The sequence below is a fragment of the Vigna angularis genome, chromosome 6, assembly GCF_016808095.1.
Source record: "Vigna angularis cultivar LongXiaoDou No.4 chromosome 6, ASM1680809v1, whole genome shotgun sequence".
Taxonomy (NCBI): Eukaryota; Viridiplantae; Streptophyta; class Magnoliopsida; order Fabales; family Fabaceae; genus Vigna; species Vigna angularis.
The window spans coordinates 21,026,637-21,051,470 of NC_068975.1; the positions used below are offsets into that span (position 1 = coordinate 21,026,637).

General features: G+C 35.8%; 2 protein-coding genes across 4 annotated transcripts; both read right to left on the minus strand.

Moving 5' to 3' along the window:
* Positions 1–590: 590 nt before the first annotated feature.
* Positions 591–1,576, minus strand: LOC108342611 (uncharacterized). The gene is made up of 2 exons (XM_017580406.2): positions 1,216–1,576; positions 591–1,015 (listed from the first exon to the last, which is right to left on the minus strand). Exons 1-2 carry the CDS (start codon positions 1,502–1,504, stop codon positions 855–857), a joined length of 450 nt encoding a protein of 149 aa, XP_017435895.1. The 5' UTR covers positions 1,505–1,576; the 3' UTR covers positions 591–854.
* Positions 1,577–12,001: 10,425 nt separating this feature from the next.
* Positions 12,002–15,271, minus strand: LOC128197319 (protein WUSCHEL-like). Of its 3 annotated transcripts, none has more exons than XR_008249712.1 (4): positions 14,118–15,271; positions 13,358–13,460; positions 12,459–12,750; positions 12,002–12,372 (listed from the first exon to the last, which is right to left on the minus strand). XR_008249712.1 is itself a non-coding variant. In XM_052878672.1 (3 exons), the coding sequence occupies exons 2-3, from the start codon at positions 12,733–12,735 to the stop codon at positions 12,185–12,187; spliced, it is 465 nt and encodes a 154-aa protein (XP_052734632.1). In that variant the 5' UTR covers positions 12,736–12,750; positions 13,358–13,762; the 3' UTR covers positions 12,002–12,184. The 3 variants fall into 3 exon arrangements, 1 of the variants encoding a protein (XP_052734632.1); XR_008249713.1 differs by having other exon boundaries at positions 13,358–13,556; XM_052878672.1 differs by lacking the exon at positions 14,118–15,271 and having other exon boundaries at positions 13,358–13,762.
* Between the last annotated feature and the right edge of the window lie 9,563 nt (positions 15,272–24,834).

The following is a 24,834-nucleotide window of genomic DNA, read 5'->3' on the forward strand; positions in this document are numbered from 1 at the left end:
TACCTTCGGTTGGAGAGTAAGGGTTTGAGGGTGGAAGTTGGAAGGAAGCAGTTTAGGCGGAGGAGCTGAAGAGGTGAAAGGTGATCAGTGGTTGGAGGGAAAAAGAAGCACCATCGCCACGTGGATTTGATGATTATAAAACACATCAACCATTCAATTTAATGCACAATGTCACGCCATCAAAACATAAAATACAGCTCAGCTAAATTTAACGCCGTTTGAGAGCACTTAACGGTTAGGATAAAATTTGCTCATTTTTACAAAAAATATGACCCAATTGAGATAGTTACAAAAATGAGGACCCAAACCGAGTTTAAATCTAAAAAAAACTATTGAATTGATTTATGTTTTATTTTAGTGGATGGTGTATTTGCTTATATTATTATATATTTGTAATATTTTGTTTTAGTAAATATACTTTATTAAAATGTGATGTTATATTAACGATCTTATCTAAATTGAGATATTATTTTGACGATCTTATCTGAATTGACTTTGAAACGAAATCTGCACTTTATATTTATTTTCTGGAACATTTTTCTAAAACTCCAAAAGAATGCTATTTTGTGAAATGTTTCTGGGCCAACCACTTGATAACTACCAATAAGTATATAGGATAAATATCTAACTTGAGGCTTAGAACATGGTGTGTAAATGCTGTAGAAAACTCCAAGTGAGATGAAATAGTGATGATTTCTTCCAAAGTGATATCCAAGTTCTGAATCTCTAATCTTCAGAAGACTGATACAGTCCAACTCTACACTTCACATACATATACATATATAAAGGTTTATGCTTTTCTCTTCTACTTTTTCTATGTATACACACACCAGCACCAGCCATACATGGACATGTCATGAACCATCAATGGAAGGCTTAATTACTGTATAAAATAGTACATTATAGAATATAGTGAAGAGAATCAGAACACCAGCTACACTTCCAAGAAATGAGTCTGAAATTTCTAGCTTGTCTTTGTCAATGCGCTGCTCTGTGGGAAGCTTCATTTCTGAAACTGCAAAAGGTTGAATGAAAAATATGCAGGTTGAGAATCAGAATAAATAACAGAAAAATTACAGCCTAACTTAAATTTAAATTTTTTTCTCATGGGGTCACCGGAAATAATATAATATATATAGTCAATCACTGAAAATTCCAAAGCAGAAAAAGAATCATGGATTGAGGATAAAGAAGAAAATAAGTGAGAGAGAGTACTCTTGTTGAGTTTTGAAGCATTGGAGGGTTGTTTTTTACTAGAGAGAGATTGCATTTGTTCGTCAAGCTTTTTGAGTGCTTCTCTGGCTTTTTCTGGCTCTACCTCATATTGCTGTGACTGTGAATCTTCCTTCACTGATGCACGAACAATCCCAAAACAAGAAGAGGAAGAAAAAGAAGGGTTTGTGATGAACCTCTTGTCCTTGAAAATGTCTCCATTTTTGTGCACAACAAACAGTGACGATGGTGGCGGCTGGTAGAAGCAAAGAAGTTGCATGGATGAAAGCATTTGAAATTGAAAATGGGAAATGGAAATTGAAACTGCTTCTTCACTCACCCCAAATATCTAACACAACACAACCATTGAAATTGAAGATAATGTTGTGTCTTTTACCTTCAGTGTTCGTGACACTGATGTTTTTTAATATATGTCAGTTTTGTTTGTCACATAGTGTTTTTTCATAAGGTGAAATGTAATCAGCTAAAATTTTACTAATTCGATGGCATATTAAATTATTTAAATATTTAAATATTAAATAGTATTTTTTTTTAGAGAAAAGTATAATATAGATATTTTAAAATTATAAAATTTACTAGAAAAATATATAAGTCCAACTCAATTCATCTAAAGATATTTTTGTTGGAATGAATAATGAATTTATTCCGATTTAGTCCAATCCAATCTTCCATGTGTATACCCTAAAAATAAATAGATATCTCAAGGGTATTTTGGTCTTCAATCATCACATCAAGATAATTTTGATATATTGTTGATATAAATTTATATTATTAATTAATTAATTAAAAAATATTTGCATGTAACTTTAAATAATAATTACAATGAAAATATCATAGTTAATATTTATAATCAAATAAAAAATATATAGTATTGCTGCATTGTAAAAATTCTATTCAGTGTTTATTTTAACGTTTTTTTACAATTGTATTAAGGTTGAAACATAATTGAAGTTACATTTGACTATAGTTTGCAGTTATTATCTTCCATTGAGAAAATGTATCAGAGTTAGTGCAAAATTGTGATTAAATACATTTTGATTTTGTAAATTGTAACATCCCGAAAATACAGTAATAAACTATATAATAGAATAGTTACATTTAATAATATTTCAGTTCAATTTTACACTAGAAAAAGTACGGTCTCGGCCGAACGGCCTTACAGAAAGAGTTACTATAATTAAACAATACAGAAGTACGAGTCTGACCGAACGGTTTACAAAAGCCAAATACCGAATGGTCATACATACCAAGATGGAAAAATGGCGACAGACCACCTTATTACAAAAACTACTCTACTGACCGAACGTCCTAAGGTTCGGTCTTAACTTCAACTTCTACCAAATTTTCTTCTTCCAGCGTATCTTCCAACAACACGTCCCCTTCTGCTCACATCCACACGGATGATCATTGCAACGACAAGACGAACATACAAAACGAGACACGACAGAAAAAAGAACACAGGGTAAGCTTATGTAATTTAATTCATGCATAAACATACATTTCACAAAATCATTCAACAAGATAATACATAGTTCGTTCACACAAATCCTAATACTAGACTGACTGTCCGGACTGTATGAAATCTGCGTAGCTACAGGCGTTTGTGCACCCGGGTGATGTAGTAACTGAGATGTCCTCAACAACTGCCACCCGAGGTTAGCCCCATCTATCCAAAGTAACCCTAAGGACTAGGACCTCCTGCCGTTCCCACACATGACCTACCCTCCTCTACGTGAAGACGAGTACTCACGGAACATCAGGATGAACAGCCAGCTTAGCTTACCCACAGTCATACTTTACAAATTCCAATATTCACACATGAGTCGTTCCTCCTCGGAACGCTCGTCCATAATCCACAACATTTCCATATCATATTTTCTTCATCTTTCATTAATAATAATCTCATTTAGCCAACTCATACAAAGATTCATGAGATTTATAAATAGCGAACGTTCAACCCGAACTCAGAACTAGACCGAACATGTAGAGAGAGACCGAGAGATCTCAAAGTTAAGAGTAGATTTAAGGTCAAGGGGTTGATATCGGGTTGAGAAAGATAACGAGTACAATCATAAATCACCAGAAACTAAGGGAACGAACGTCAATTACAACATTGAGCCAATTAGGTGAACTGACTCTTAAGAATTTCAATTAAACATCAAAAAGACCAGACCAAGAACGAAGACTCTAGAATGAAACCAATGTGTCAATACCCAATTTCGTCCGGGTAAATATAATTCATCACAAAAATAAATAAAAAAAAACATAAAAAAAAACCAAAATGAAAAATACTATTTATTTTACTTTTTGCACCCCCAAATTTTCTTTTAAACACTTAATCCAATGGCCCAAAATAATCTCTTACTTTTTTACTTCCTCATCACCTCTTTTCTCTTATTACACCCCACTCTCCACATCACCATCCACATCACCCTCCACATCTCATTCCACATCATCTACCTTTTTCATTTACTTTTTCCACATCATTTCCATATTAATTTTATATATCAACTTTTCTAACTATTCCACTTACTTTTTTTAATTATATCTTCTCCATCAACATTTTTTATTATCCATTTTTCTCCACCTTATTTTTCCACCCACTTTTTATATTATTTCTTTCACTTATTTTCCACATTAACTTTTACTATTCACTATGTTTTATTTCACCTAATTTCTCCACCAACTTTTTATATTATTTCTTCCACTTAATTTCCATACCTAATTTCTCCACCATTTTTTTTATATTATTTCTTTCACTTATTTTCCACATTAACTTTTACTATTCACTATATTTTATTTTACCTACTTTCTCCACCAACTTTTTATATTATTTCTTTCACTTAATTTCCATACCTAATTTCTCCACCACCTTTTTATATTATTTCTTTCACTTAATTTCCATACCTAATTTCTCCACCAACTTTTTATATTATTTCTTTCACTTATTTTCCACATTAACTTTTACTATTCACTATATTTTATTTCACCTAATTTTTCCACAAATTTTTATATTATTTCTTTCACTTATTTTCCACATTAACTTTTTCTATTCATCTTTTTTTTATTATATTTTATTTCATCTAAATTTTCCACCAACTTATTATATTATTTTTATTCATCAACTTTCTTCATCCTTAACTCTATAAATACCTACATTCTCTTCACTTCACACACACAAAAAAATTACATAATATCCATCTCTTCTCTCTCAAACATTTTTACTTCCACTCCAAAACTCTACTTCATTTTTCTCTCCCACACTATATATCTTTCCACACATTTCTTATCACCCCTATTATCATGAAACATTTCAATACACCCCTTCAGCAAACCAGTATCAACATGTTTCACCCACAAAATTTATTTCCATCATCATGACCAAACACTAAAATCCTTTCCCCACTCATCTCTTCAAACAGTAAACCAAGGTCAGTGCCAGAAATGAAACAGCCAAGCCTGATTTCGAAATTATACTGCATCTAGTACAGAGGTCCAAAAATTATGTGTGAGTATTCAAATGAAAGCCCTGTGAGTCTAGAATCTAACCCAAAAAGTTTCATTGAAATTAGAGTTCTGTGGAAAAAGATATGAGCCAAATAGTAAACCAAGGTCAGTGCCAGAAACGAAACAGCCAAGCCTGATTTCGAAATTATACTGCATCTAGTACAGAGGTCCAAAAATTATGTTTGAGTATTCAAATGAAAGCCCTTTGAGTCTAGAATCTAACCCAAAACGTTTCATTGCAATTAGAGTTCTGTGGAAAAATATATGAGCCAAACAGTAAACCAAGGTCAGTGCCAGAAACGAAACAGCCAAGCCTGATTTCGAAATTATACTGCATCTAGTACAGAGGTCCAAAAATTATGTGTGAGTATTCAAATGAAAGCCCTTTGAGTCTAGAATCTAACCTAAAATGTTTCATTGCAATTAGAGTTCTGTGGAAAAAGATATGAGCCAAACAGTAAACCAAGGTCAGTGCCAGAAACGAAACAGCCAAACCTGATTTCAAAATTATACTGCATCTCGTCCAGAGGTCCAAAAATTATGTGTGAGTTAACAAATGAAAGCCCTCTAAATCTAGTTTCTACAGAAAAAAGTTTCATTATGTTTGGAGTTTTGTAGAAAAAATTATCAGTGAAACATTCAGTAAAGATCAGTGAAAAAGAAAGGACTGAAACACATTTTGTCTCTGCAAGTAAACAAAGAAGGAATTGGGCCCAAATACACCATTTCAGGATGCACCCAAGTGTTCCTATTTTCGCCCCTGGCATATCAAAAGTTGAAGAAAGAGTATTGGTCCAAACGAAGGAGTTCAATTTTATTCTCTGCACCCCTGGTTTTTATCTCTGCACCCCTATTTTTATTGGTCACGCTTTATTTTTAAAGTTTTTATTTCTTTATTTCTTTTACTGTATGTAGCCCTTTATGTGATAACTACACTCTTGTATATTGTATTTTGTCGGGTTTGTTTGTAAAAAATAAAAAAAAATATATAAAAAAAAATATAAAATTAAAAATTAAAAAAACTACAAAAATATGTTTTAAAGGTTTAGGCACATGTGTGATCGCACGCATCGTCCTTGTGCTATAATTTTTTTCTCTTTCTCAATTAAAATTACAAAAATATGTTTTAAAGGTTTAGGCACATGTGTGATCGCACGCATCGTCCTTGTGCCAAAAACCTTTTCTCTTTCTTCAAAATCCCAAAAATATGTTTTAAAGGTTTAGGCACATGTGTGATCACACGCATCGTCCTTGTGCCAAAAACCTTTTCTCTTTCTTCAAAAAAAATGTCAAAAATACATTTCAAAGGTTTAAGCACATGTGTGATCGCACGCATCGTCCTTGTGCTAAAAACCTTTTCTCTCTTTTAAATAAAATTACAAAAATATGTTTTAAAGGTTTAGGCACATGTGTGATCGCACGCATCGTCCTTGTGCTAAAAACCTTTTCATTCTCCTAAATCAAAAAATACAAAAAAAATATAAAGTCATAAAAAACCAAAAACATCAACATTTTCAAACAACAATCAATATTGCTAGCCAGAACTACGTGATCCTTGATTCTCCATCAAAAGTGGAGATACGTAGGAGCAAGGCCAATCCTTGTCAGGTTCACTTCCCAAAAATCCAAATCATTTCAAAACAAATTTTCAAACAATTTTCCAAACAAATTTCTCAAGCAGTTTCTGAATGAACTACGGAACCCTGATTTCTCATTCTGAATGGGAATACGTAGGAGCAAGGTTAATCCTTGTCGGGCTTAAAAAACTAAAAAATATTGTTTGTTTCTTTCGAGTTTTATTTTAAGGGAAAGTTAAACATTTTGAAAACCACATCATATTCGCATATTTAATTAAAGGTACTGCCTTAAGGCAGGCGTTGTAGGGTGCTAATACCTTCCCTACACGTAACCGACTCCCGAACCAAGAATCTGGTTCTAATAGACCATGCTTTATCATTTTATGGTTTTTCCGTAGTTTTCCAGAATAAACTATGGTGGCGACTCCAAAATCTCTTTTTTCAAATTTTTATTTTATCTTTTTCGGATCGTCGTCCCGTCGCGATTTTTTCCGGTTGCGACAGATGGCGACTCCACTGGGGATCATGAGAGAGTCAGGCCATTTAATTAGATAAGCGAATTCGATGTGGTTTTTCTTTGTGTTTTTATTCCCTTTGTCTTTATCTATGTTTAATATTTGGAATAATTGCATGTGAGTTTCTTTTACTTTTTATTTATGTTTGAAATAATTGTTTCTACTTATCTGTGTTTATTTTTGCAATTGTTGTTTTACATCATAATCTCCCTCCACACAATATTCATATCATGAGTGAGGCTATATACCCGGGTCTGAGCGCAACTTAGAAATAGAGGGGTTGTGTAGCGGTGTCACTCTGGGATGTACTTCCTTTCTGGCTATCGTGAAAACTCCAGCTAGAGTTTGTTCTCTTCATTTGTGTCTCCACATCTAGTTGATTACTCTGACTGTTGTGGAGAGACAGTGAAAAGAGCCATAGCTCTAGTGGCCTTGATTTAAGGATTAGGAAGCTATCCTTGTGAGTGCATATATTTGGCCTTAGAACTTTTGTCATTCAACCTTTGATAAGGCACAAAAGGGAGAAATGTGTATTCCTGCAACCCTCATGTTTGCTTAATAAAAATCACGCACCTTGTATATATCATCATGTCTCTTTATACATTTTTTTTCTTTATGCTTTTTCCTTCTTTCTTAGCCCATTTTTTTTATAGTCTTGTCACATTTTGTGGATTCTAGTCGAGAAATTATAAATTTGTGATTAAATCCTTATGGTAAAAATGGAAATTAACATGGAATTTGAGTCGAAGGGTATAAGAATTTGGTGAGTTTGTCAGAGGGGAAGGATTTTGGCAAATCTTAAATGCACGTCTTGAGGCCAAAGCTCTATACAACTAAACCGGGCAATATACCCACGTCCCGTCCTGGCTAAAGTTTATGGGACCCTTAATCGTTGTTACGAATTTAAAGGGGGAAAGATGTTATGTTGTCTACCAGTGTTGTATTTGTGGTTCATTTCTCGTGAGACTGGAGACGTCTTAAATTCCCTGTACCCCATGGACGAGTTATTGCAGTATATAATCGATTACAAGGACATTATAAACGATTACCCGAGAGAAAATTGGATTTTGTACAGAAAGTCCATCACAGGTACTCAGTCAGGTGAACAGGGGTCACCATTGGAAAAAGAAGTGACTTTTAGGCACTTTTGCACTTGTCTTAGGCTGTTCCTTGTGAACCACATGTGAAAAGAGTAAATGAATGGGCGTAACTTTGTGCAAGTTTAAACGAAGAAAAAGTTAAATGGTGTGTCCCTTGGCAGCATAGATCGTAAATTATATATCATTGCGGGAGCTAAAAATGAACTTGGAAGAGTCTCCAACAAACTATAGAGATGAACCAACCACAAAGCACGCAGAAACGCTCGTCACAGATGTTTCTAAGCTATTAGCTGATGGTGAGTCTGCATTGCCACTCTCCGACCCGCCTAAGGGGACTGAAACATTCTTCAATTACTGTGAGAAACTGATCAGACAAATGAAGAATGCGATGGTTGACCAAGAATTGCTATGTCTCGCATTTTGGGGATTTCTGAATGATGAATCGCCTTATTGACTCTGTTTCATGTTAATTTCCAAATTATACCGGGGCAATATTCTCACAGCTTTATAATTTTTGACTAGACATTTTGAATTGCGTTGTCTGTTCTTTTCATTTTTTTATTTAATTTGTTTCACAAAAAAAAATAATAAAAAAATAAAAACGGAAATTGGAAAAATCTTGAGTCGCTTGTCTTACTTACAAATTACCAAACTCTTGTTTTTTTTTTCAAAAAAAAAATAGCAAATTTGATAAAAAAAAATGTTGCAGTGTCGGATTTTCCCGAATTTGATGTTTTCTTGCGAGACGTGTTTTCCATCTTTACAGTTGTGTCAGCGTGTATTTCATCATGTTTTCCATCAAAGGCTTATCTTGAGCCCATTTCTTCGTTGTTTCATGCAAATAATTTTGCGTTTTACTCCGGTCCTCATCTTTCGAAGTTATTTTTCCTTATCTTCCTTCATTGTAATATTTTTTTAAGTCCTCTTCTTCTTTGTTTATTCGATTAGAATTTTTCTTTGGACAAAATAAAAAGAAAAACCATAAAAATCTAATTTTAATTCATCATTTGAGCAAGGTTTACAATAAGGACAGAGGGAAAAATTTTGAACAAAGATACCAATTTGAAATATACTGAAACGATCATAGAATAAAAATACAAAAAAAGAGAAAAAACAGATATAACAAAAAAGGTGCAAGGTTACAATTTCAAATAAAGGCAGCAAAAAAAAGCAAATAAAGCAAAGCAAATAAAGGATGTTCAGAGTTCGATCAATGATGATCGTTAATATTACAGACCATTAAAATAAAAAAAATAATAAAAAAAATTCAGCGAAAGAATTCTCGAGCTGGTTTTGGTGGTCTAAGGGAGAGCTCCGTCGAAGGAGCTCTGGTCCGGAATGTGAGAAGCATGGGTGGAGGGATTTGTCGTTCGTCCCTATCGTCGTCGATGATGATCGGAACGGGGAACAAGTCCAGCAGCCTTGGCGCCCTCATAATTACCCAGTCGTATTCTTTCCAAAAAAAAACAAAAAAAAACAAAAAAAATATAAAAAAATTTTGTCAGATGAGGAGAAAATTTTCAAAAAAAAAAAAACGAGAGATGGAGGTGATCAGGATGCTTACCATACATGTATAGCGGTAGTTGTGAAAAGTGAGTGCCAGTGGGGTCTATCTCCGCTTGCCAGCGCCTGACCCGATTGCCATGGTTGTTGAACCAGCAGTGCACGTTATATTCGCTGGCATCTCCGAAAGCCCTTAGTCGAGATGTAATCCCGATGACTTGGGCTCTGCTGGGATGTGTGACCCCGTAATTATAGATGTTGGTCATCATCTTGATCTGATCGTCAGTAGGACGCCACCGCGGACTGGTGTATCTCTCCATCTCCATCTCGCTCATCTTTCCTCTCTAAGTTTTCTAAAACATATAAAAAAATAAAAATAAAAATAAAAAGAACAAAAAAAAAACAAAACAAAAAGCAAAATATTAGATTCTTTGTTCAGTGTTTTTGTTTCCTTTTAGGTTTATTTTGTCCGGTTAGTCTTTGTTATTTCAGTGTCTGGTCTTGGATCTGTTTCACGGTCCTTGCAAGAAGGTCCTAAACGCATCTATGTCCTTTTGTCTTTGTCCATATTGTCCATGTCCGGTCCATACAAATCGAATTCTTTTTTTTTTAAGTTTTCTGTTTTTATGGGGTACGTGGCGTTGTTCTACCCGATTGTTCTGCTGAATTTTATGATGAAAATTATAATGATCATCCTCAATTTCCTGAGCGCGCTCCTCGTGAGCCGGTCCCACCTAAGGATGATATTCATTGTGTTCTTAGCACTGGACTGATATATCTGCTCCCTAAGTTTCATGGTTTTGCCGGAGAATGCCCACATAGACATTTGGAGGAGTTCCACAACATGTGCTCTTCAATGAAGCCTCCACATGTCCCTCTTGATCACATTTTCTTGAGGGCATTTCCACACTCATTACACGGAGCAGCTAAGGATTGACAAGATTCTCTTCCTCTAGGATCCGTTACCGATTGGGGATATCTTGAGCTTCAGTTTCTGAGCAAATTTTCCCCTGTGCAAGATGGATACAACAACGGTCCTGGATGGAATGACCCTAACTTGGGATGGTACGATGCCCCACATCAATACCAAGAACCACCATTCCAGAGCACCTTTATGCCTCCACCAGTCTAGCAATATGAGATTCAGCAGTATGATGCTCCTACTCAATTAATTCCTCAGCCTTCAACTTCTGAGCCCACATTGCAGGAGTTATTGGAGCAGATGACCATGCAGAATCTCAAGTTCAAGCAAGAGAGCATGAAGATCCAGCAGGAAACTCAAGCTGCCATGCAGAATCTGAGTAATCAGATTGGGCAGATGGCCACTCTTGCACTTGAGGAAAATGCTGATGATTTTGAGGACCAGGCAAGAATAAGCAATAATCCTGAACCAGGTAGACTACTTTCATCCTCCACTACTTTACCAATCTTCAAGGAAATGGAGGAAAGCATACCGCAAATTGATTATTCTGTTGACTGTGTTATTAAAGATTAAGCTGATGATAGGTATGCTTGTAATCATATTGTTGCTGAGCATGTTTTTAAGTCTCCCTCTGAACATGAATCTGAGCCTGTTATAGATATTGTTTCTACATTTGAAACCGATTCATGTTATGAGGTTGTATCTAAGGCTCAGTATGATGAATTGGGATTGGGTGTTATACCTCTGCATAACATTTCTTTGGAACCACATTACATTAACCATGTTGCAGGAGGTGTACATGTATTGCATCAACAAACACCCACGATTGAAGACAAAGGTGCAAGCTTATAAAACAGTTTGAAAATCAATTGGCACCTGCTGAACCCAATCATCAACAATTTTTTCTGCTTAGATCCAGCGGTGGAAGACATTTCATTGCTAGATCAAATCTGGAGGATGAAGCAGTTCCTCCTCAAAACTTCCGTGATGGATCATGAAGTGGAAAACCTCTCCCTACAAGTGCAAAATTGGCAACTGCCACCCTGACCAGGAGAGTTTTCTCTTTCCTTCTTCCCTGTTTTCCTACTTTTATTGCATTTGTCCTTTATCTGTTTAGTGTTTTAATTGATGATCTTATGCTTAGAACATGTTTAGGACATTGTAGTTTAAGTGTGGTCTCGGGAAGATTCTGCATTTTGTTTTTCTTTTAAGTTTGATTTTCCTTTTCTTTTTAGTTTTCGAATTGTTATCTTAAAAAAAAAATTGTGTTAAAAAAAAATTGTTTAAAGCGTGCCAAATCTGTATTCTGATATGTATATTGATTTTTCTTTCTTAGTTTTCAAATTTTTATCCTTAAAAAAAATCAAAAAAATTAAAAAAAAAATTGTTTTGCGTAGTCCATTTTTTTTTTCTCGGCCCTTAGCTTCTTATTATTTCATACCAATAATTCATTGAAAAGTTTTACTTCAGATCTCATTTTTTTCAATTTTCCTTATTTTCTTCATTGAAAATATATTTTCTTAGTTGTCTCATACAGATTTTTGATTGAAAATTTTTAGACTAAGAAAATATTTCATTCATAATAGCAAAATTACAGTAATGGAGAAATGGAGATTTAACAGATCTGAAAATAAAATTGCAGTTGATATATGAAATTTAAGTTGTTCGGGGGTCGATCATTTCTGATCGTTAATATTACACACCATAATAAATAAAAACATAAAAACTTAAAAAAAAAATTAATTGTTCAGATTACATGCCTTATTCAAATTTTGGCCACACTCGGCCAGCAAAAACATAAAAAAAAAACAAAAATAACATAAAACATTAAAACTGGAAGAATTCACGAGCTGGTTGTGGTGGTCTAAGGGAGAGCGCCGTTGAAGGAGCTCTGGTTCGGAATGCAGAAGGCGTAGGTGGCGGGATTTGCCGTTCATCTTTGTCGTCGTCGATTATGATGGGAATGGGGAAGAGGTCCAACAGCCTCGGTGCCCTCATTATCACCCAGTCGTATTCTTTCAAACAAAAAAAAATGTGTTAATAATTGAAGAGGAAAAAAAAATCAAAATCAATAAAAATTGAGGTGTGATCAGGGTCTTACCATACATATATAGCGGCAGTTGTGAAAACTGAGTGCCAGTGGGGTCTATCTCCGCTTGCCAGCGCCTGACCCGATTGCCGTGGTTGTTGAACCAGCAGTGCACGTTGTATTCGCTGGCATCTCCGAAGATCCTTAGTCGAGACGTGATCTCGACAACTTGCGCTCTGCTTGGGTGTGTGACCCCAAAGTTGTAGATTCTGGTCATCATCTGGGTCTGATTTTCGGTTGGACGCCACCGCTGACTGGTGTATCTCTCTGATTCTATCTCACTCATCATTTCTCTCAGTATATTCTAAATAAAAAAAAATAAAAAAAAAAACATAAAAAAAAAGAAGAAAAAAAAATGAAAATAAAACATAAAAAAAAAACAAATTAGATTCTTAGTTTTGTGTTTTCTTTATTTGTTCTTGTTTCCCGTTAGATTTATTTTGTCCAGTCTGTATTTGATGTTTCAGTGTCTGGTCTCAGATCTGTTTCACGGTCCTTGCAAAAGGGTCCTAAACGGATCTACGTCCAGTTGTCCTGTTGTCCTTGTCCATATTGTTCTTGTATATTATGTTTCTGTGTTTATTTTGTTTTAAGTGGGGTACGTGGCGTTGTTCTACCCGATTGTCTCTGTCATACCTTCAAACGAAGGGAGATTAACGTCTGGTTTCTAGCCGATATACCCCTTAAATTTTAAGACAATTGTGTTTTATGTGTTTTAATTGTTTTTTTGTTTAGAAAAAAATTGAAAAGGAGAAGAAGGAAAGCAGGAAATGGAAAATAAAAGGCAGAAAGAAAAGAAGAACGAAGTGCATAAAGGAAAGGAATAACGGAAAGCTTAAAGAGGAAAGCAGAAAAGAAGAAAAGTGTAAAGCAAGCAGGAAAAAACAGAGATCCAGGTGCAGAGGACTTACCTGGAGTAGTAGGCTGGCAGAGAAGCTCCTCTGGGTTCTCAGACTCTTCAGATGGCACCGGGGCAGAGGCTTCGCAGAGATCCTAGACGTTCAGTGATTAAAGCTGTCGCGGCCCATCAAAAGTTGATTGCAGATATTAGAAATGCAGTACAGTCTACTAGGATTTGACTCCTAGGTCGTCTCTCAAGGATCAATTTGTCTGTGGTTCAGTTTTAGATCTTAACACGAAGTAGGGCGTTTGATTGTTTTTGTTTGCAGAAAATTAAATTAAATATAGATTCAAACGTAAAAACCATTAACCGAATTAAAAAGCTGAAGGAAATAAAATCAACAGACTGTAAAAATAAAAACGAAATTAGATCAGTAAATGTAAAAACATTAAAATACAATTCAGACAGTAAAAACCGAGCAGTGAAATAAATTGTAGAAAAGATAAATATACAAGACAGTAAAAACGTGCAAATAGTAAAATTACAAATTGTAAAAACGAAAATCAACCCAATACAGTGAAAACAAAGCTTAGAAAACATTGCAGAAGACTTGGATTCAGAAAAGAAAACTGCTTGCGGAAAAACGTAAATTCAGATTTCAAAAATAGTAAATTGTAAAACAGTAAAAACAAAGTCAAGAATATTGCAATGAATAGTAAAAACAAAAATTTAAAGTGCATCAGAGAAAATGAAATGTTCAACAGCAGAGTGAAAGAAACATCATGCAAGAATTTAAATTTGCAGAAATTAAATGGAAGCAGTAAACAGACCTGGAAAGTTCATCAGAATTGGAATCGGACTGGAAATTAAATTGAAAGTTCATTATAACAAAGAAATAAAAATTACAATCACCGAAAGTTCATTATAACAAAGAAATAAAAATTACAATCACCATTTCTTTAGAAAGCAGTACTGGAAAAGAACAACAACCCAAAACCTCCCCAAGGGGGAGGGGGAAAAATGAAAACCAGAGAACTTCCTACTCTACTCCTACACTATTCGCTCTCTACTGTCTACTAGTGTTTCTGACACCATATCTTTCCTTTTATCATCCTCAGCTCACGGCCTTCTCGTGTTCTGATGTGTGCATACCACTTACCATTTCAATGAGGGGTCCTCCATAAATTTGTCTCCATACGTATTCTCCTCTCTGGATCATCCCCTCTTTGCTATATTTACTCTTCACTTCAAATGATTATTGTCTGGTGTGCCCAACTTCTTCCAACCTTCTTCAATCCAAACAAGAACAAGAAGGACCCTCCACACTATGTGCAGCCGTGTGAATCAACTACAAACTTCAATCATCCAACGTATTTGACTCTTACTTTCCTTGATGCTGTCTACTTTTCTACCAGCTCAATGGAAATCTTTGTTGTATCTTGGATGCTTCTGGACGGTGTGGAGCTCGTGAAGAATGGATATCCGTGAGCTGCTTCAAAGAATCCGTGACTTCCATGTGTGTGGTTCCCACTTCCCATCAAAGAGTTGGCCGTGAATATGGAGCTATGTTTCAGTAAATTGAAATGAAAGTGTGTTTCAGTAGCTTTGCTGACTTAACTTATTTTCCAATCCGTGAGAAACAACTTCACCCTTTATGTGAGCCAAGGCCGTGAGTTATTTGCATATATGGCTTGAGTGGTCCTCGCTACTTCAGAAAGCATGCCATCATAGCACCATATTATTCTCCATGCCATCTTTCCACTTTCACGTGTAGTGGTTTTAGAATTTTGGTATCACTTTACAAATGCTTTTCCACGTGCACGTGATGTTTCAGAATTTTGACATCACTTTCCAATTGATTCTTCATGAGTGGTTTCCATGTCATCACAGCAGTGCTGAATGAAAGCACATGGCCTTACCTCTTTCACGTAACCAACCACTTCATTCTCCATTATTCATCATCTCCCTATTTTTCTGAATGCATGAGTGCGTGGGACATGATGTCTCCCACTTCTTAAAGGAGAATATTCTCACATTGTGGGCCGTGAATATGCTCTCCAATTTCTTACAAGCCATACCGTGACAACTAGCTGGAGAGAGCACCACTTCTTTTATTTGACCGGGTCACATTCTTCTGAAAGGCAAATAATGTATGTGACAAGTGGTGGTCCCCTCCTTTCATCCAATTTGTTGTCTAATGTGCTAAAAGGTACGAGGATTTCCTCATGTACACCTCTCTTTCTCCAATGATATTGCTCTCCATGTTCCCAATTAAAACAAACAACACTTAGTCTCATAATGTGCTTCCATTTATGCAAAGTGGTGCAGAATTCACGTGACCATTCTGCTCATGCTGCAGCATCCACTACTCTTCTCTGTTGTCCTAAACCGTGTGTGTCTCCACTTCATGTGCCATGCTGTGCAACCAAGCTGCTGTAACGTTTTGATGGAGCTGCTTCCAGCCATCACCGTTTCTTCTCATCCAGTATGGACCTCTTCCATTTAGTCTCTTTTCATTCATGCAAAGTGGTCTTCAAATGTAGAATTCACGTGCAGCCCATGTGCTTTTTGGATGTTGTCATCTTCCTTTCTTCATCAAAGAACAGCTACTGGCTTTGGACCTTGAACCGCTGCAGCTGCTAGAGATGCTACTGCTGGAACGCATCTTCTTACCCATGCTGGACTGTTGGAGCGCGCCAGCTGCTGGTTGGTTGCGGATGAAGATGGAGCTTGGATGGTGAAGACAGCTGCTGGTTGCTGCTGTCTGTGAAGCTTGCTGGATTGGAGTTCTTGGCCGTGAAGGTTGCTGGAAGGTGGTGCTGCTGTGCACGACTGGCCGGACGTGTTGGAGCTGGACGTAGACGGCTGCTGGATGCAGCTGCTGTCCGTGAATGTTGCTGCTGTCATATTCACGGCTGCTTCTTAGTGCTTCCAAAAAGAATTGTTCAAGAAAGCTTTCTCCAAAGATGTCAACGTGTAGCCTTCTTTTCCTATCCGCATGTGCTTCCAAAGAATATACTTCCTCCATGCTATTTCCAGCCCGTGGAAATTAAGACAAAACCTTCCAAATGAACAAGGCAAAATTAATCACTTCATGGTTCACCCGTAATGCACTTCAAGTTTACTCCAAAAATTAATTGCAAGCTCCCTAAAATAAAATTAATGTCCTAATATATTGTCCAATAATTTTCCTAATACAAATAATTAACCTAAAATAATTCAAATTACTTAAAATAAGAATTACTGGTTAAATTAAACATAATTATGAAAAACAGGAAAATATTGGACAAATAAGCATAATTCCCTGATTATTTTTAGCACAATAAGATAAGTGTAGTTAATGAAATATTCACTCATCAAAATAGACCACACTTGATCTTTTGCACTCCTGGGCAAAATTAAAACTCAGATCAGGGAATATTTTCAAAGGACATCAGGAAAGTAACAGACTCAGTAGACAGAAAACAAAGACTCGTACGAAAAATAAATAGAGTTACACAGTTCTCAAAATTTCTGGACAAAGAAAAAGATGTAGATAATATCTAATACAAAATTTAAAGAAAGTAGATACTCATGAAATTATTCAAGTAATTCAAAATCTGACAAAATGAGCAATTAATTTGAGAAGATGAATCAAAAATGACAGACCTCACAGATGCACTTATCGGTGTTTCTCTCAAGTGTATGAGATAAGCAATGTCACTCGATGATCTCAAGAAAGAGAACACAGATAGATTCGGCAAGCCTCTAAAATTAATTCTTAGAAACATGCATATTTAAATCAAAAGGTCTTTTCAGGGTTGTAATGGGCCAAGGACAGGGGAGGATAAATATGGACAAGTAGCTATAATTCAGCAGAAATAGAGGAGCGGGGAACAAGTGTAAACACAGTCAAATTACACCCAAAACTCTATTTCAATCCTCTTCTTGACTCCCTTATATTATTTTTTTATTTTTTTATTTTTTTTACCATCTTGTCTCTTTTCTTTTCTTTCTTTTTAATATAGGAGAGACAAGATATAAATTGTAGAACCAATTAGCCAATTTTTTAAGAATCTCCCAGGAGACCACACTTGTTCAAAAAATATTTCTTTAGCTCCAAAATTCCCCAAGGTTAAGGTAATTATGGTTTTTCACTTAGGGACAGTGTATAGGCTTGAAAAGAATTTTAAGAAATTATAGGCTCAAAAGTGGGTATCAAAGGATTAAAACAAGGTAAGTTTATTTGGCTAAAGAGGCTTAAGAACAAGAAATGCCTTTATCATTTTCAAATATGCATATTAATCAAGATATATTAAGAGTCAAGCCAAATCATCTATACAAACGATCAAGAATCATATCACACAAGAAAGAACAATAAAGTGGCTCAATTCTCACACAGGGTATTTTTGTCACAATTAATTTAACCTCTCAAACATCAAAATCATTTTCCCATGCAAAGAAAAACAAGAAGTTTAAACCACAAGTATCTGTGAAATGAAAGACATATCTACAATTTTAAAAAATGTCCAGAAATTAAGAAAAACATGCAAAATTTATTACACACAAAAGAAACAAAAACTAGCTAGAAAAAAAAAATTAACACACAAAATACAAACAACAGAAAAATTCAGAATTTCCCCCAGTAGACCACACTTAAACTACACAATGTCCTCATTGTGTTACAATCATCAGATTAACAAATTATAGCAATCAAATAGACATGTGCAGTAAAAGTAGAGAAAAGGGGAATCAGTGACATCCATCAGTAGATGTCATCATAACATCCATCAGTAGATGCTAATTTTTTTTTTATTTTAATTTTATTATTATTATTTTTGTCATTGATATCCTTCAGTAGACACCAATGTTTGTCATTTTTATCGGCATCCATCAGCAGATGCCCAATTTCCCAACATCCATCAGTAGATGTTGTAGAAGCATCCATCAGTAGATGCTATCATTACTGCCATCAGTAGCAGTATTGAACCTGAAAACTAAAACACACAAAGAAAGAAGAAAATTAAATCAAAACCAAACAATTAAATAAATTAAAAAGAAAAAAATTCAGAAAAATTGTGCTATCATCCATCGTAACAACATCCATCAGTAGATGTTGTCATCTGAATCCTTTTAGCATCCCTCAGTAGATGTTGTCCAGGATTCATCAGCATATGTTGCAGAAACATCCTTCAGTAGATGCTGCAAAACAAAAATTAAATCCATACACAACTAGGTCCAGAATTTCACCTAGTCATGCACTCAGTAACAATATCCCAATGAAATGATAGTACAAAAATTTCAAAACACACAAAATTTCCAAGCAAACAAAACACAAAAAAAAGAAACCAGAACATATATTTACAAAACAAAAAATCTAAAACTTTACCGACAAATGATTGATCCCCGGCAGCGGCGCCAAAATTTGCTACGACTGTCGCGGTCATACAAATTTGATGTGCACAGAAATTAATGCAGTATAACTAGGAAGTGACTCCTAGGTCGTCTCACAAGGACCAATTTTTTGGGTTCAGTTTCAGATCTAACACGAAGTGGGGGGTTTATGATTTGTGGTACGAAAAAAAAAAATAAATTAGAACTGATTGGAATTTAAATAAGACAGAATTTAAAAACACTGAAGTAAATTTTAAAAAAAGTAAAATCAAAACAGTAAAAGACGGTAAAAACGAAAAGCATTAAATTGAGAAACGGTAAAATTAAACACAGAAGTAAAAATATCAGTGAAAATACATTAATAGAAAATAAACCGTAAAAATAACATTTGAAAATAAAATGAACTGAAAAATACATTGACATAATTTAACGGTGCAGAAAAACATTAAACGGTAAAATAAAAGAGACAATAAAATTAAAAACACTTGACTGAAAATCAAATTCATCAAAGATTCAACATTTAAATTAAAATTCAAAACTTCAAATAAAATGAAGATCAAATGATCAAATGAACCACACGCTTCCTCAGACATAAAATTCATACACTATTTGAAAATAGAATTGAAACAACTTGGTACTGGAAAAGGAAAGGAAGAGGCATAAGCCTCCTCCCAGACTTTGAGTTTCTTATACTACACCTAAACTACCTAAAAACTGATCTAAAAATCTCCCCCCATTCTCTTCTCTGTCGCTGCCCTTTTATATTGCCAATTCTCTGAACCCGTGAGTCTCTCTTTTGCCAACTTGTCTTCTTCTTCAATCACTTTTTGTGGACATTCCACCCAAGCACTCTTCTCCCTTCTCACGTGAAGGCTGGACTATGCTAAGACAGTGACATTCTTTTCATTCCCGTGAAGCTCCCTTGGACGTGGTGGATGGTGTGAATACTTGAGCTTGGATGTGGCTGCTGGATACCTCTCCAACAAAACCGTGACAGTACCTCCTGTGTTGATCTCTCATGTTGCACCTAAAGCCTCTTTTGTGTATCAAATTAATTCCCATAAGAGAAACAAAACCGGTGCTGGTGGTTGCTCTTTCATCTAGCAAAGATAAATGACCGAACACTTCTTCCAGGACGTTTGTTGTTGCTTGTTTGGATGCTTCAAGCTGGATGCGTGAAGACCACTTCAAAGCTTGCTGGATGCCCTCTTGGTGGTGCTCACTCCAAGCTATTGTGGACGCTGCTTCCTTTCTTCAAGGTTGGTGGATGGAAGATGATCAGATGCTGGAACGTGTGAAGGCTTGCTGCTGTGTGCTTGGCGTTGCTTTCTGCTTTTGCTGTCAACTGCTGGATGCATTGAAGCTTGCTGGAATACTGTTGTACCGTGAAGGTGGCTGCACCAGCTCCTTGCTTCATACTTTGCAGCTGCCATGTCAACCGTGAAGCTTCTCCTTCAACGTTTCCCCATTCTCCAGCAGCTTCCGTGAGCTTCCTCTCTTGCTGCTGTGTTGGAGATAGCTGGATGCTTCTACGTGCACATGTTTCTCTTCTCCAATGAAAAGATAATTTTCCAAGTATGGATGCACAAGCCGTGTGAGCTTCTATCAATTGCAAAATTAAAAAGCAAAAGCTTGTGAAAGAGCAAGGAGAGTTAAGAGAAAATCTGCACCACTTCTTGCTAGAATAAAATATTCTTTTGTAGCTAACATCTTTTCTCTTCCAAATACGTGAACTTCTCTAATTCAACTTGGCCTCATCCTTTATGCTTTTAAAATAATATTTCAGTGGCAGGGCCGTATGCTTTTCATGAAAAATCAAAATCTTAGCATTTTGGAATTCTCCATGGACGTGATTCTCCAAAGTGGTGGCCCTTCTCCATGTGCTTAATGCTTGACACAATGAATTGGAAACAAAACCGTGAGCTCCATATGTGGCCCATTTGCCAAAAAATAATTTTTCATGTGTTTTGTGGTAAACTTTCCAACATGGTGGTCCCCTCCTTTAATTGCCATATGTATGGTGCTGAATTTGTTTCAAGCTATTTCAAAATGAATGTGCCGTGACATTTACTTAGAAAATGTGGCAGCACAATTGTTATCTTCAGGCTATAAAACCGTGACACCACTTCTCCAACTACAAACAAAAATATTCCACTCCTAAGTTTCCACATAAACACACAAAATAAATCAATGCAATACAGCTTCTTCCAAGTAAATAACACAGTGTGCAAATGAATTTTCCAATTATATTTACAGAATTTTCCCTGCACTCAATAATGTAAATAATTAGTCTCAGATAATTCAAATTAATTAAAATAAGAATTTCTGATCAAATTAAGCACTACTTCTTTTCTCTGTCCAGACTTTTTGAGAACTTTGTAAATTCTATTTATTTTCTTGCGAGTTTTTGTTTTCTATATGCTGCATTTGTGTCAATCCTTTAAAAGTCCTTTGAACCATTCCCTGATTTGCGTCTTAAATTTTGCCCAGGAGTGCAAAAGACTAAGTGTGGTCTATTTTGATAAGCCGATATTTTATTCACTTCACTTAGTTTATTGTGCTAGAATTAATCGGGGAATTGTGCTTAAATGTCTAGTATTTTTCCGTTTTTGCTAATTGTGCTTAATTTGATCAGAAATTCTTATTTTAATTAATTTGAATTATCTGAGTTAATTATTTGCATTATTGATTGTAGGAAAAATTTTGGAAATACAAATTGGGACATTTGGAGGGTTGTCACATAATTTAAGACTCTCCATAGAGTGTGCACAAGAAGGAGAGCTCAATGGATTTTGCAGTGATTTTAATCTGTGATTAGTGTGCGGAAGAAGCAATTCATTCTCATTAAATGGAGGTGCACAAGGCTTATGGGTACCGTCCAGCAAGGCATAGATTTTAGTGGGCTGCCATATTTATTTTGAAACACTCACGGTCATGGGCAATGTCCAAGGGGCTCATAGAAAATTGAATTTGCCAAGCATTTAGCAAAGCATGCATATGGACAAAAGTGGGAGCCGCAAGGAAGTATATTCTCAAAATTGAAAAGCATCACAAATGAAGGTCACGGCAATTGCATTGCAACTTATTCCTTTCAAATGAAAAATCTTGCAAAAGGACAAAGCACAAGACCAATTGGAAAACACATGACACATGGGGGCCGCCACTAATAGAAACTAAAAGAAAGGTATATAGTTGAAAGCCATTCACGGTTCCAATTTTGGAAAATTGAGCAAAACATTTAGCAAAGCATTTGGAATTAAAGTGGGAGCCACCACTTATGCAAGGCTACAGTTTTGTTGGGAGAAAGCATATTAAGGCCCACCTATTTACTCAATTCACGTAGCAATTTGGAACAAGTCACGGCCATTCAATTTTTGTAAGCAAGCATTACATATATGTTGGATGGAAAAAGAGAGGGGCCACCGGAAGCTCACGGTTTTGTCTTTGGAGGAATGGTAGAAAGCTTAGCAAACATGGAATGGTGTCACGGCCCACATGCAAAATAACTTGCTTTTGGATTTTCAATTATAAATGGAGTGTTGTGGATGAAGAAGGGAAGCTTCACGGTCCAGCCATTTCCAATTCTAGCAGAGGAAGTATCACGATCCAGTGTTGGAGGGGCAGCAGCTTGGTCCAGCTGGTATAAAGGATGGCATACGTTCAGCAGTTTGGAAAGAGCAGCAAGAGGCTCAAGAACAAAATGCCTTTATCACTTCTAAACATGCATATCAATCAAGTAGTTTCAAAAAGAATCAAGCCAAGGCATATGTGCAAGCAATCAAGAGACATGTCACACAAAAGAAAGAAATTTAAGTGGCTCAAATCTCACACAGGGTATTCGTGTTATAATCAATTCACCCTCTCAAACATTATAATTATCTTCCAAGCAGAGAAAAGCAAGGATGTAAACTATAAGTATTAAGTAAGTGAAGGAAAAATCTACAACTTAGACAGCATCCAGAAATCAAGAGAAAAATGTAAAATTTATTGCACACAGAACACACTAAAACAACTTAAAACAGAAAAAATTTAACACTCAAAAACAAAAAATTTAACACACAAAACACACAAAACAAAGAAAAAACAGAATCTCTCCCAGTAGACCACACTTAAACTACACATTGTCCTCAATGTGTTCTAATCATAACATCAGCAATCAAAACAGGAAACATATTATGGACAAGTGCAATAAAAGTAAGGAAAAAGGGAGATAAGGAAAATGCAAACTCCCGTAGGTTATGGTGGAAGCTGCCAATTTTGGATTATCAGGGAGATGTTCTTCTCTTCAGGATCCCGTATGAAATTGTTGAGGACGAACTGCTTCATCCTCCAAATCTGATCAAGCAGGGAAATATCCTCCACCGCTGGATCTAAACAACAATTGTTGTTTCTGAGCGGATTCAGTAGGTGCCTTTTGATCTTCGAACTCTCAGTGTCAGCACCTTTGTTTTCCACTGTGGGTGTATGTTGATCAAATTTATACGTACCTCCTGCAACATGGTTAGTGCAATGTGGCACTGCAGAAATTTCATGCAGAGGTATAACACCCAATCCTAGTGTAATAGGCTCATCCTTAGATAAATCCTCATAACATGAATCAATTCCTAAATTACATGCAATATTAATCATAGACTCAGATTCATGTTCAGTGCATGAAGAATAAACATTCGAATGTGATAGTAAAAACCGGTTCTCATCATGCACAGAGGAAAAATTAAAATCAGACTCAGCAACAATATAGTCATTAGCATACCGATCATCATCACAATCAACATAATAATCAAATTGTGGTATGCTTACCTCCTCTTCCTTGAAGATTGGTAAAGTAGTGGAGGATGAAAGTAGTCTACCTGGTTCAGGATTATTGCTTATTCTTGCCTGGTCCTCAAAATCATCAGCATTTTCCTCAAGTGCAAGAGTGGTCATCTGCCCAATCTGATTACTTAGATTCTGCATGGCAGCTTGAGTTTCCTGCTGGATCTTCATGCTCTCTTGCTTGAACTTGAGATTCTGCATGGTCATCTGCTCCAATAACTCCTGCAATGTGGGCTCAGAAGTTGAAGGCTGAGGAATTAATTGAGTAGGAGCATCATACTGCTGAATCTCATATTGCTGGACTGGTGCAGGCATAAAGGTGCTCTGGAATGGTGGTTCTTGGTATTGATGTGGGGCATCGTACCATCCCAAGTTAGGGTCATTCCATCCAGGACCGTTGTTGTATCCATCTTGCACAGGGGAAAATTTGCTCAGAAACTGAAGCTCAAGATATCCCCAATCGGTAACGGATCCTAGAGGAAGAGAATCTTACCAATCCTTAGCTGCTCCGTGTAATGAGTGTGGAAATGCCCTCAAGAAAATGTGATCAAGAGGGACATGTGGAGGCTTCATTGAAGAGCACATGTTGTGGAACTCCTCCAAATGTCTATGTGGGCATTCTCCGGCAAAACCATGAAACTTAGGGAGCAGATATATCAGTCCAGTGCTAAGAACACAATGAATATCATCCTTAGGTGGGACCGGCTCACGAGGAGCGCGCTCAGGAAATTGAGGATGATCATTATAATTTTCATCATAAAATTCAGCAGAATTAAAATCAGAGCAATATGCAGAATAAGAATCATATTCACAGACATTGGCAGAATAAGCAGTATTCACATAGCCAGAATAGATACACATGAAAAAAATAAAACAAATAAAAACTAAATACTAAAAATTACAAAACAGATAAATCACAACACATTTATACATGTTACACGCACACAAAAGACAGAACATAAAAATTTTTTTTTATTTTTTTATTTTTTTTTATTTAACAGATAAAACACATGCGACACACATACAAAACATCACATCACAACACAAAATAAAACACAACACAATTAAACATTCTTCAGACACAAACAAGACAGAACAAAATTAAAAACTTTTTTTTTTTAAATTTTTTTTTTAATTGACAAACATAATATAAAACACAACACAATAAAAATATAAAAGACAAAACATATATTACAACCACGTAATAAAACAAAAACAGTAAAAATCTAAAACAAGAACCTGGACTGAAGTGACAACGCCGCCAAATATTGCTGAAGGTGTCGTTGTCGCCTACAAAAATATACAAGACAAAACACACAAAACAAACATATTAAGAGAACAAAAATTTACAAAACAAAA

Excerpts from the sequence above, each read along its gene's own strand:
- LOC108342611 (XM_017580406.2), bottom strand. The coding sequence starts at position 1,504 with ATGCTTTCATCCATGCAACTTCTTTGCTTCTACCAGCCGCCACCATCG. Across the intron at positions 1,016-1,215 it reads TGCTTCAAAACTCAACAAGA|TTTCAGAAATGAAGCTTCCC; the intron begins GTACTCTCTCTC and ends AACCTTTTGCAG.
- LOC128197319 (XM_052878672.1), bottom strand. The coding sequence starts at position 12,735 with ATGATGAGTGAGATAGAATCAGAGAGATACACCAGTCAGCGGTGGCGT. Across the intron at positions 12,373-12,458 it reads ACTGCCGCTATATATGTATG|AATACGACTGGGTGATAATG; the intron begins GTAAGACCCTGA and ends TTTGTTTGAAAG.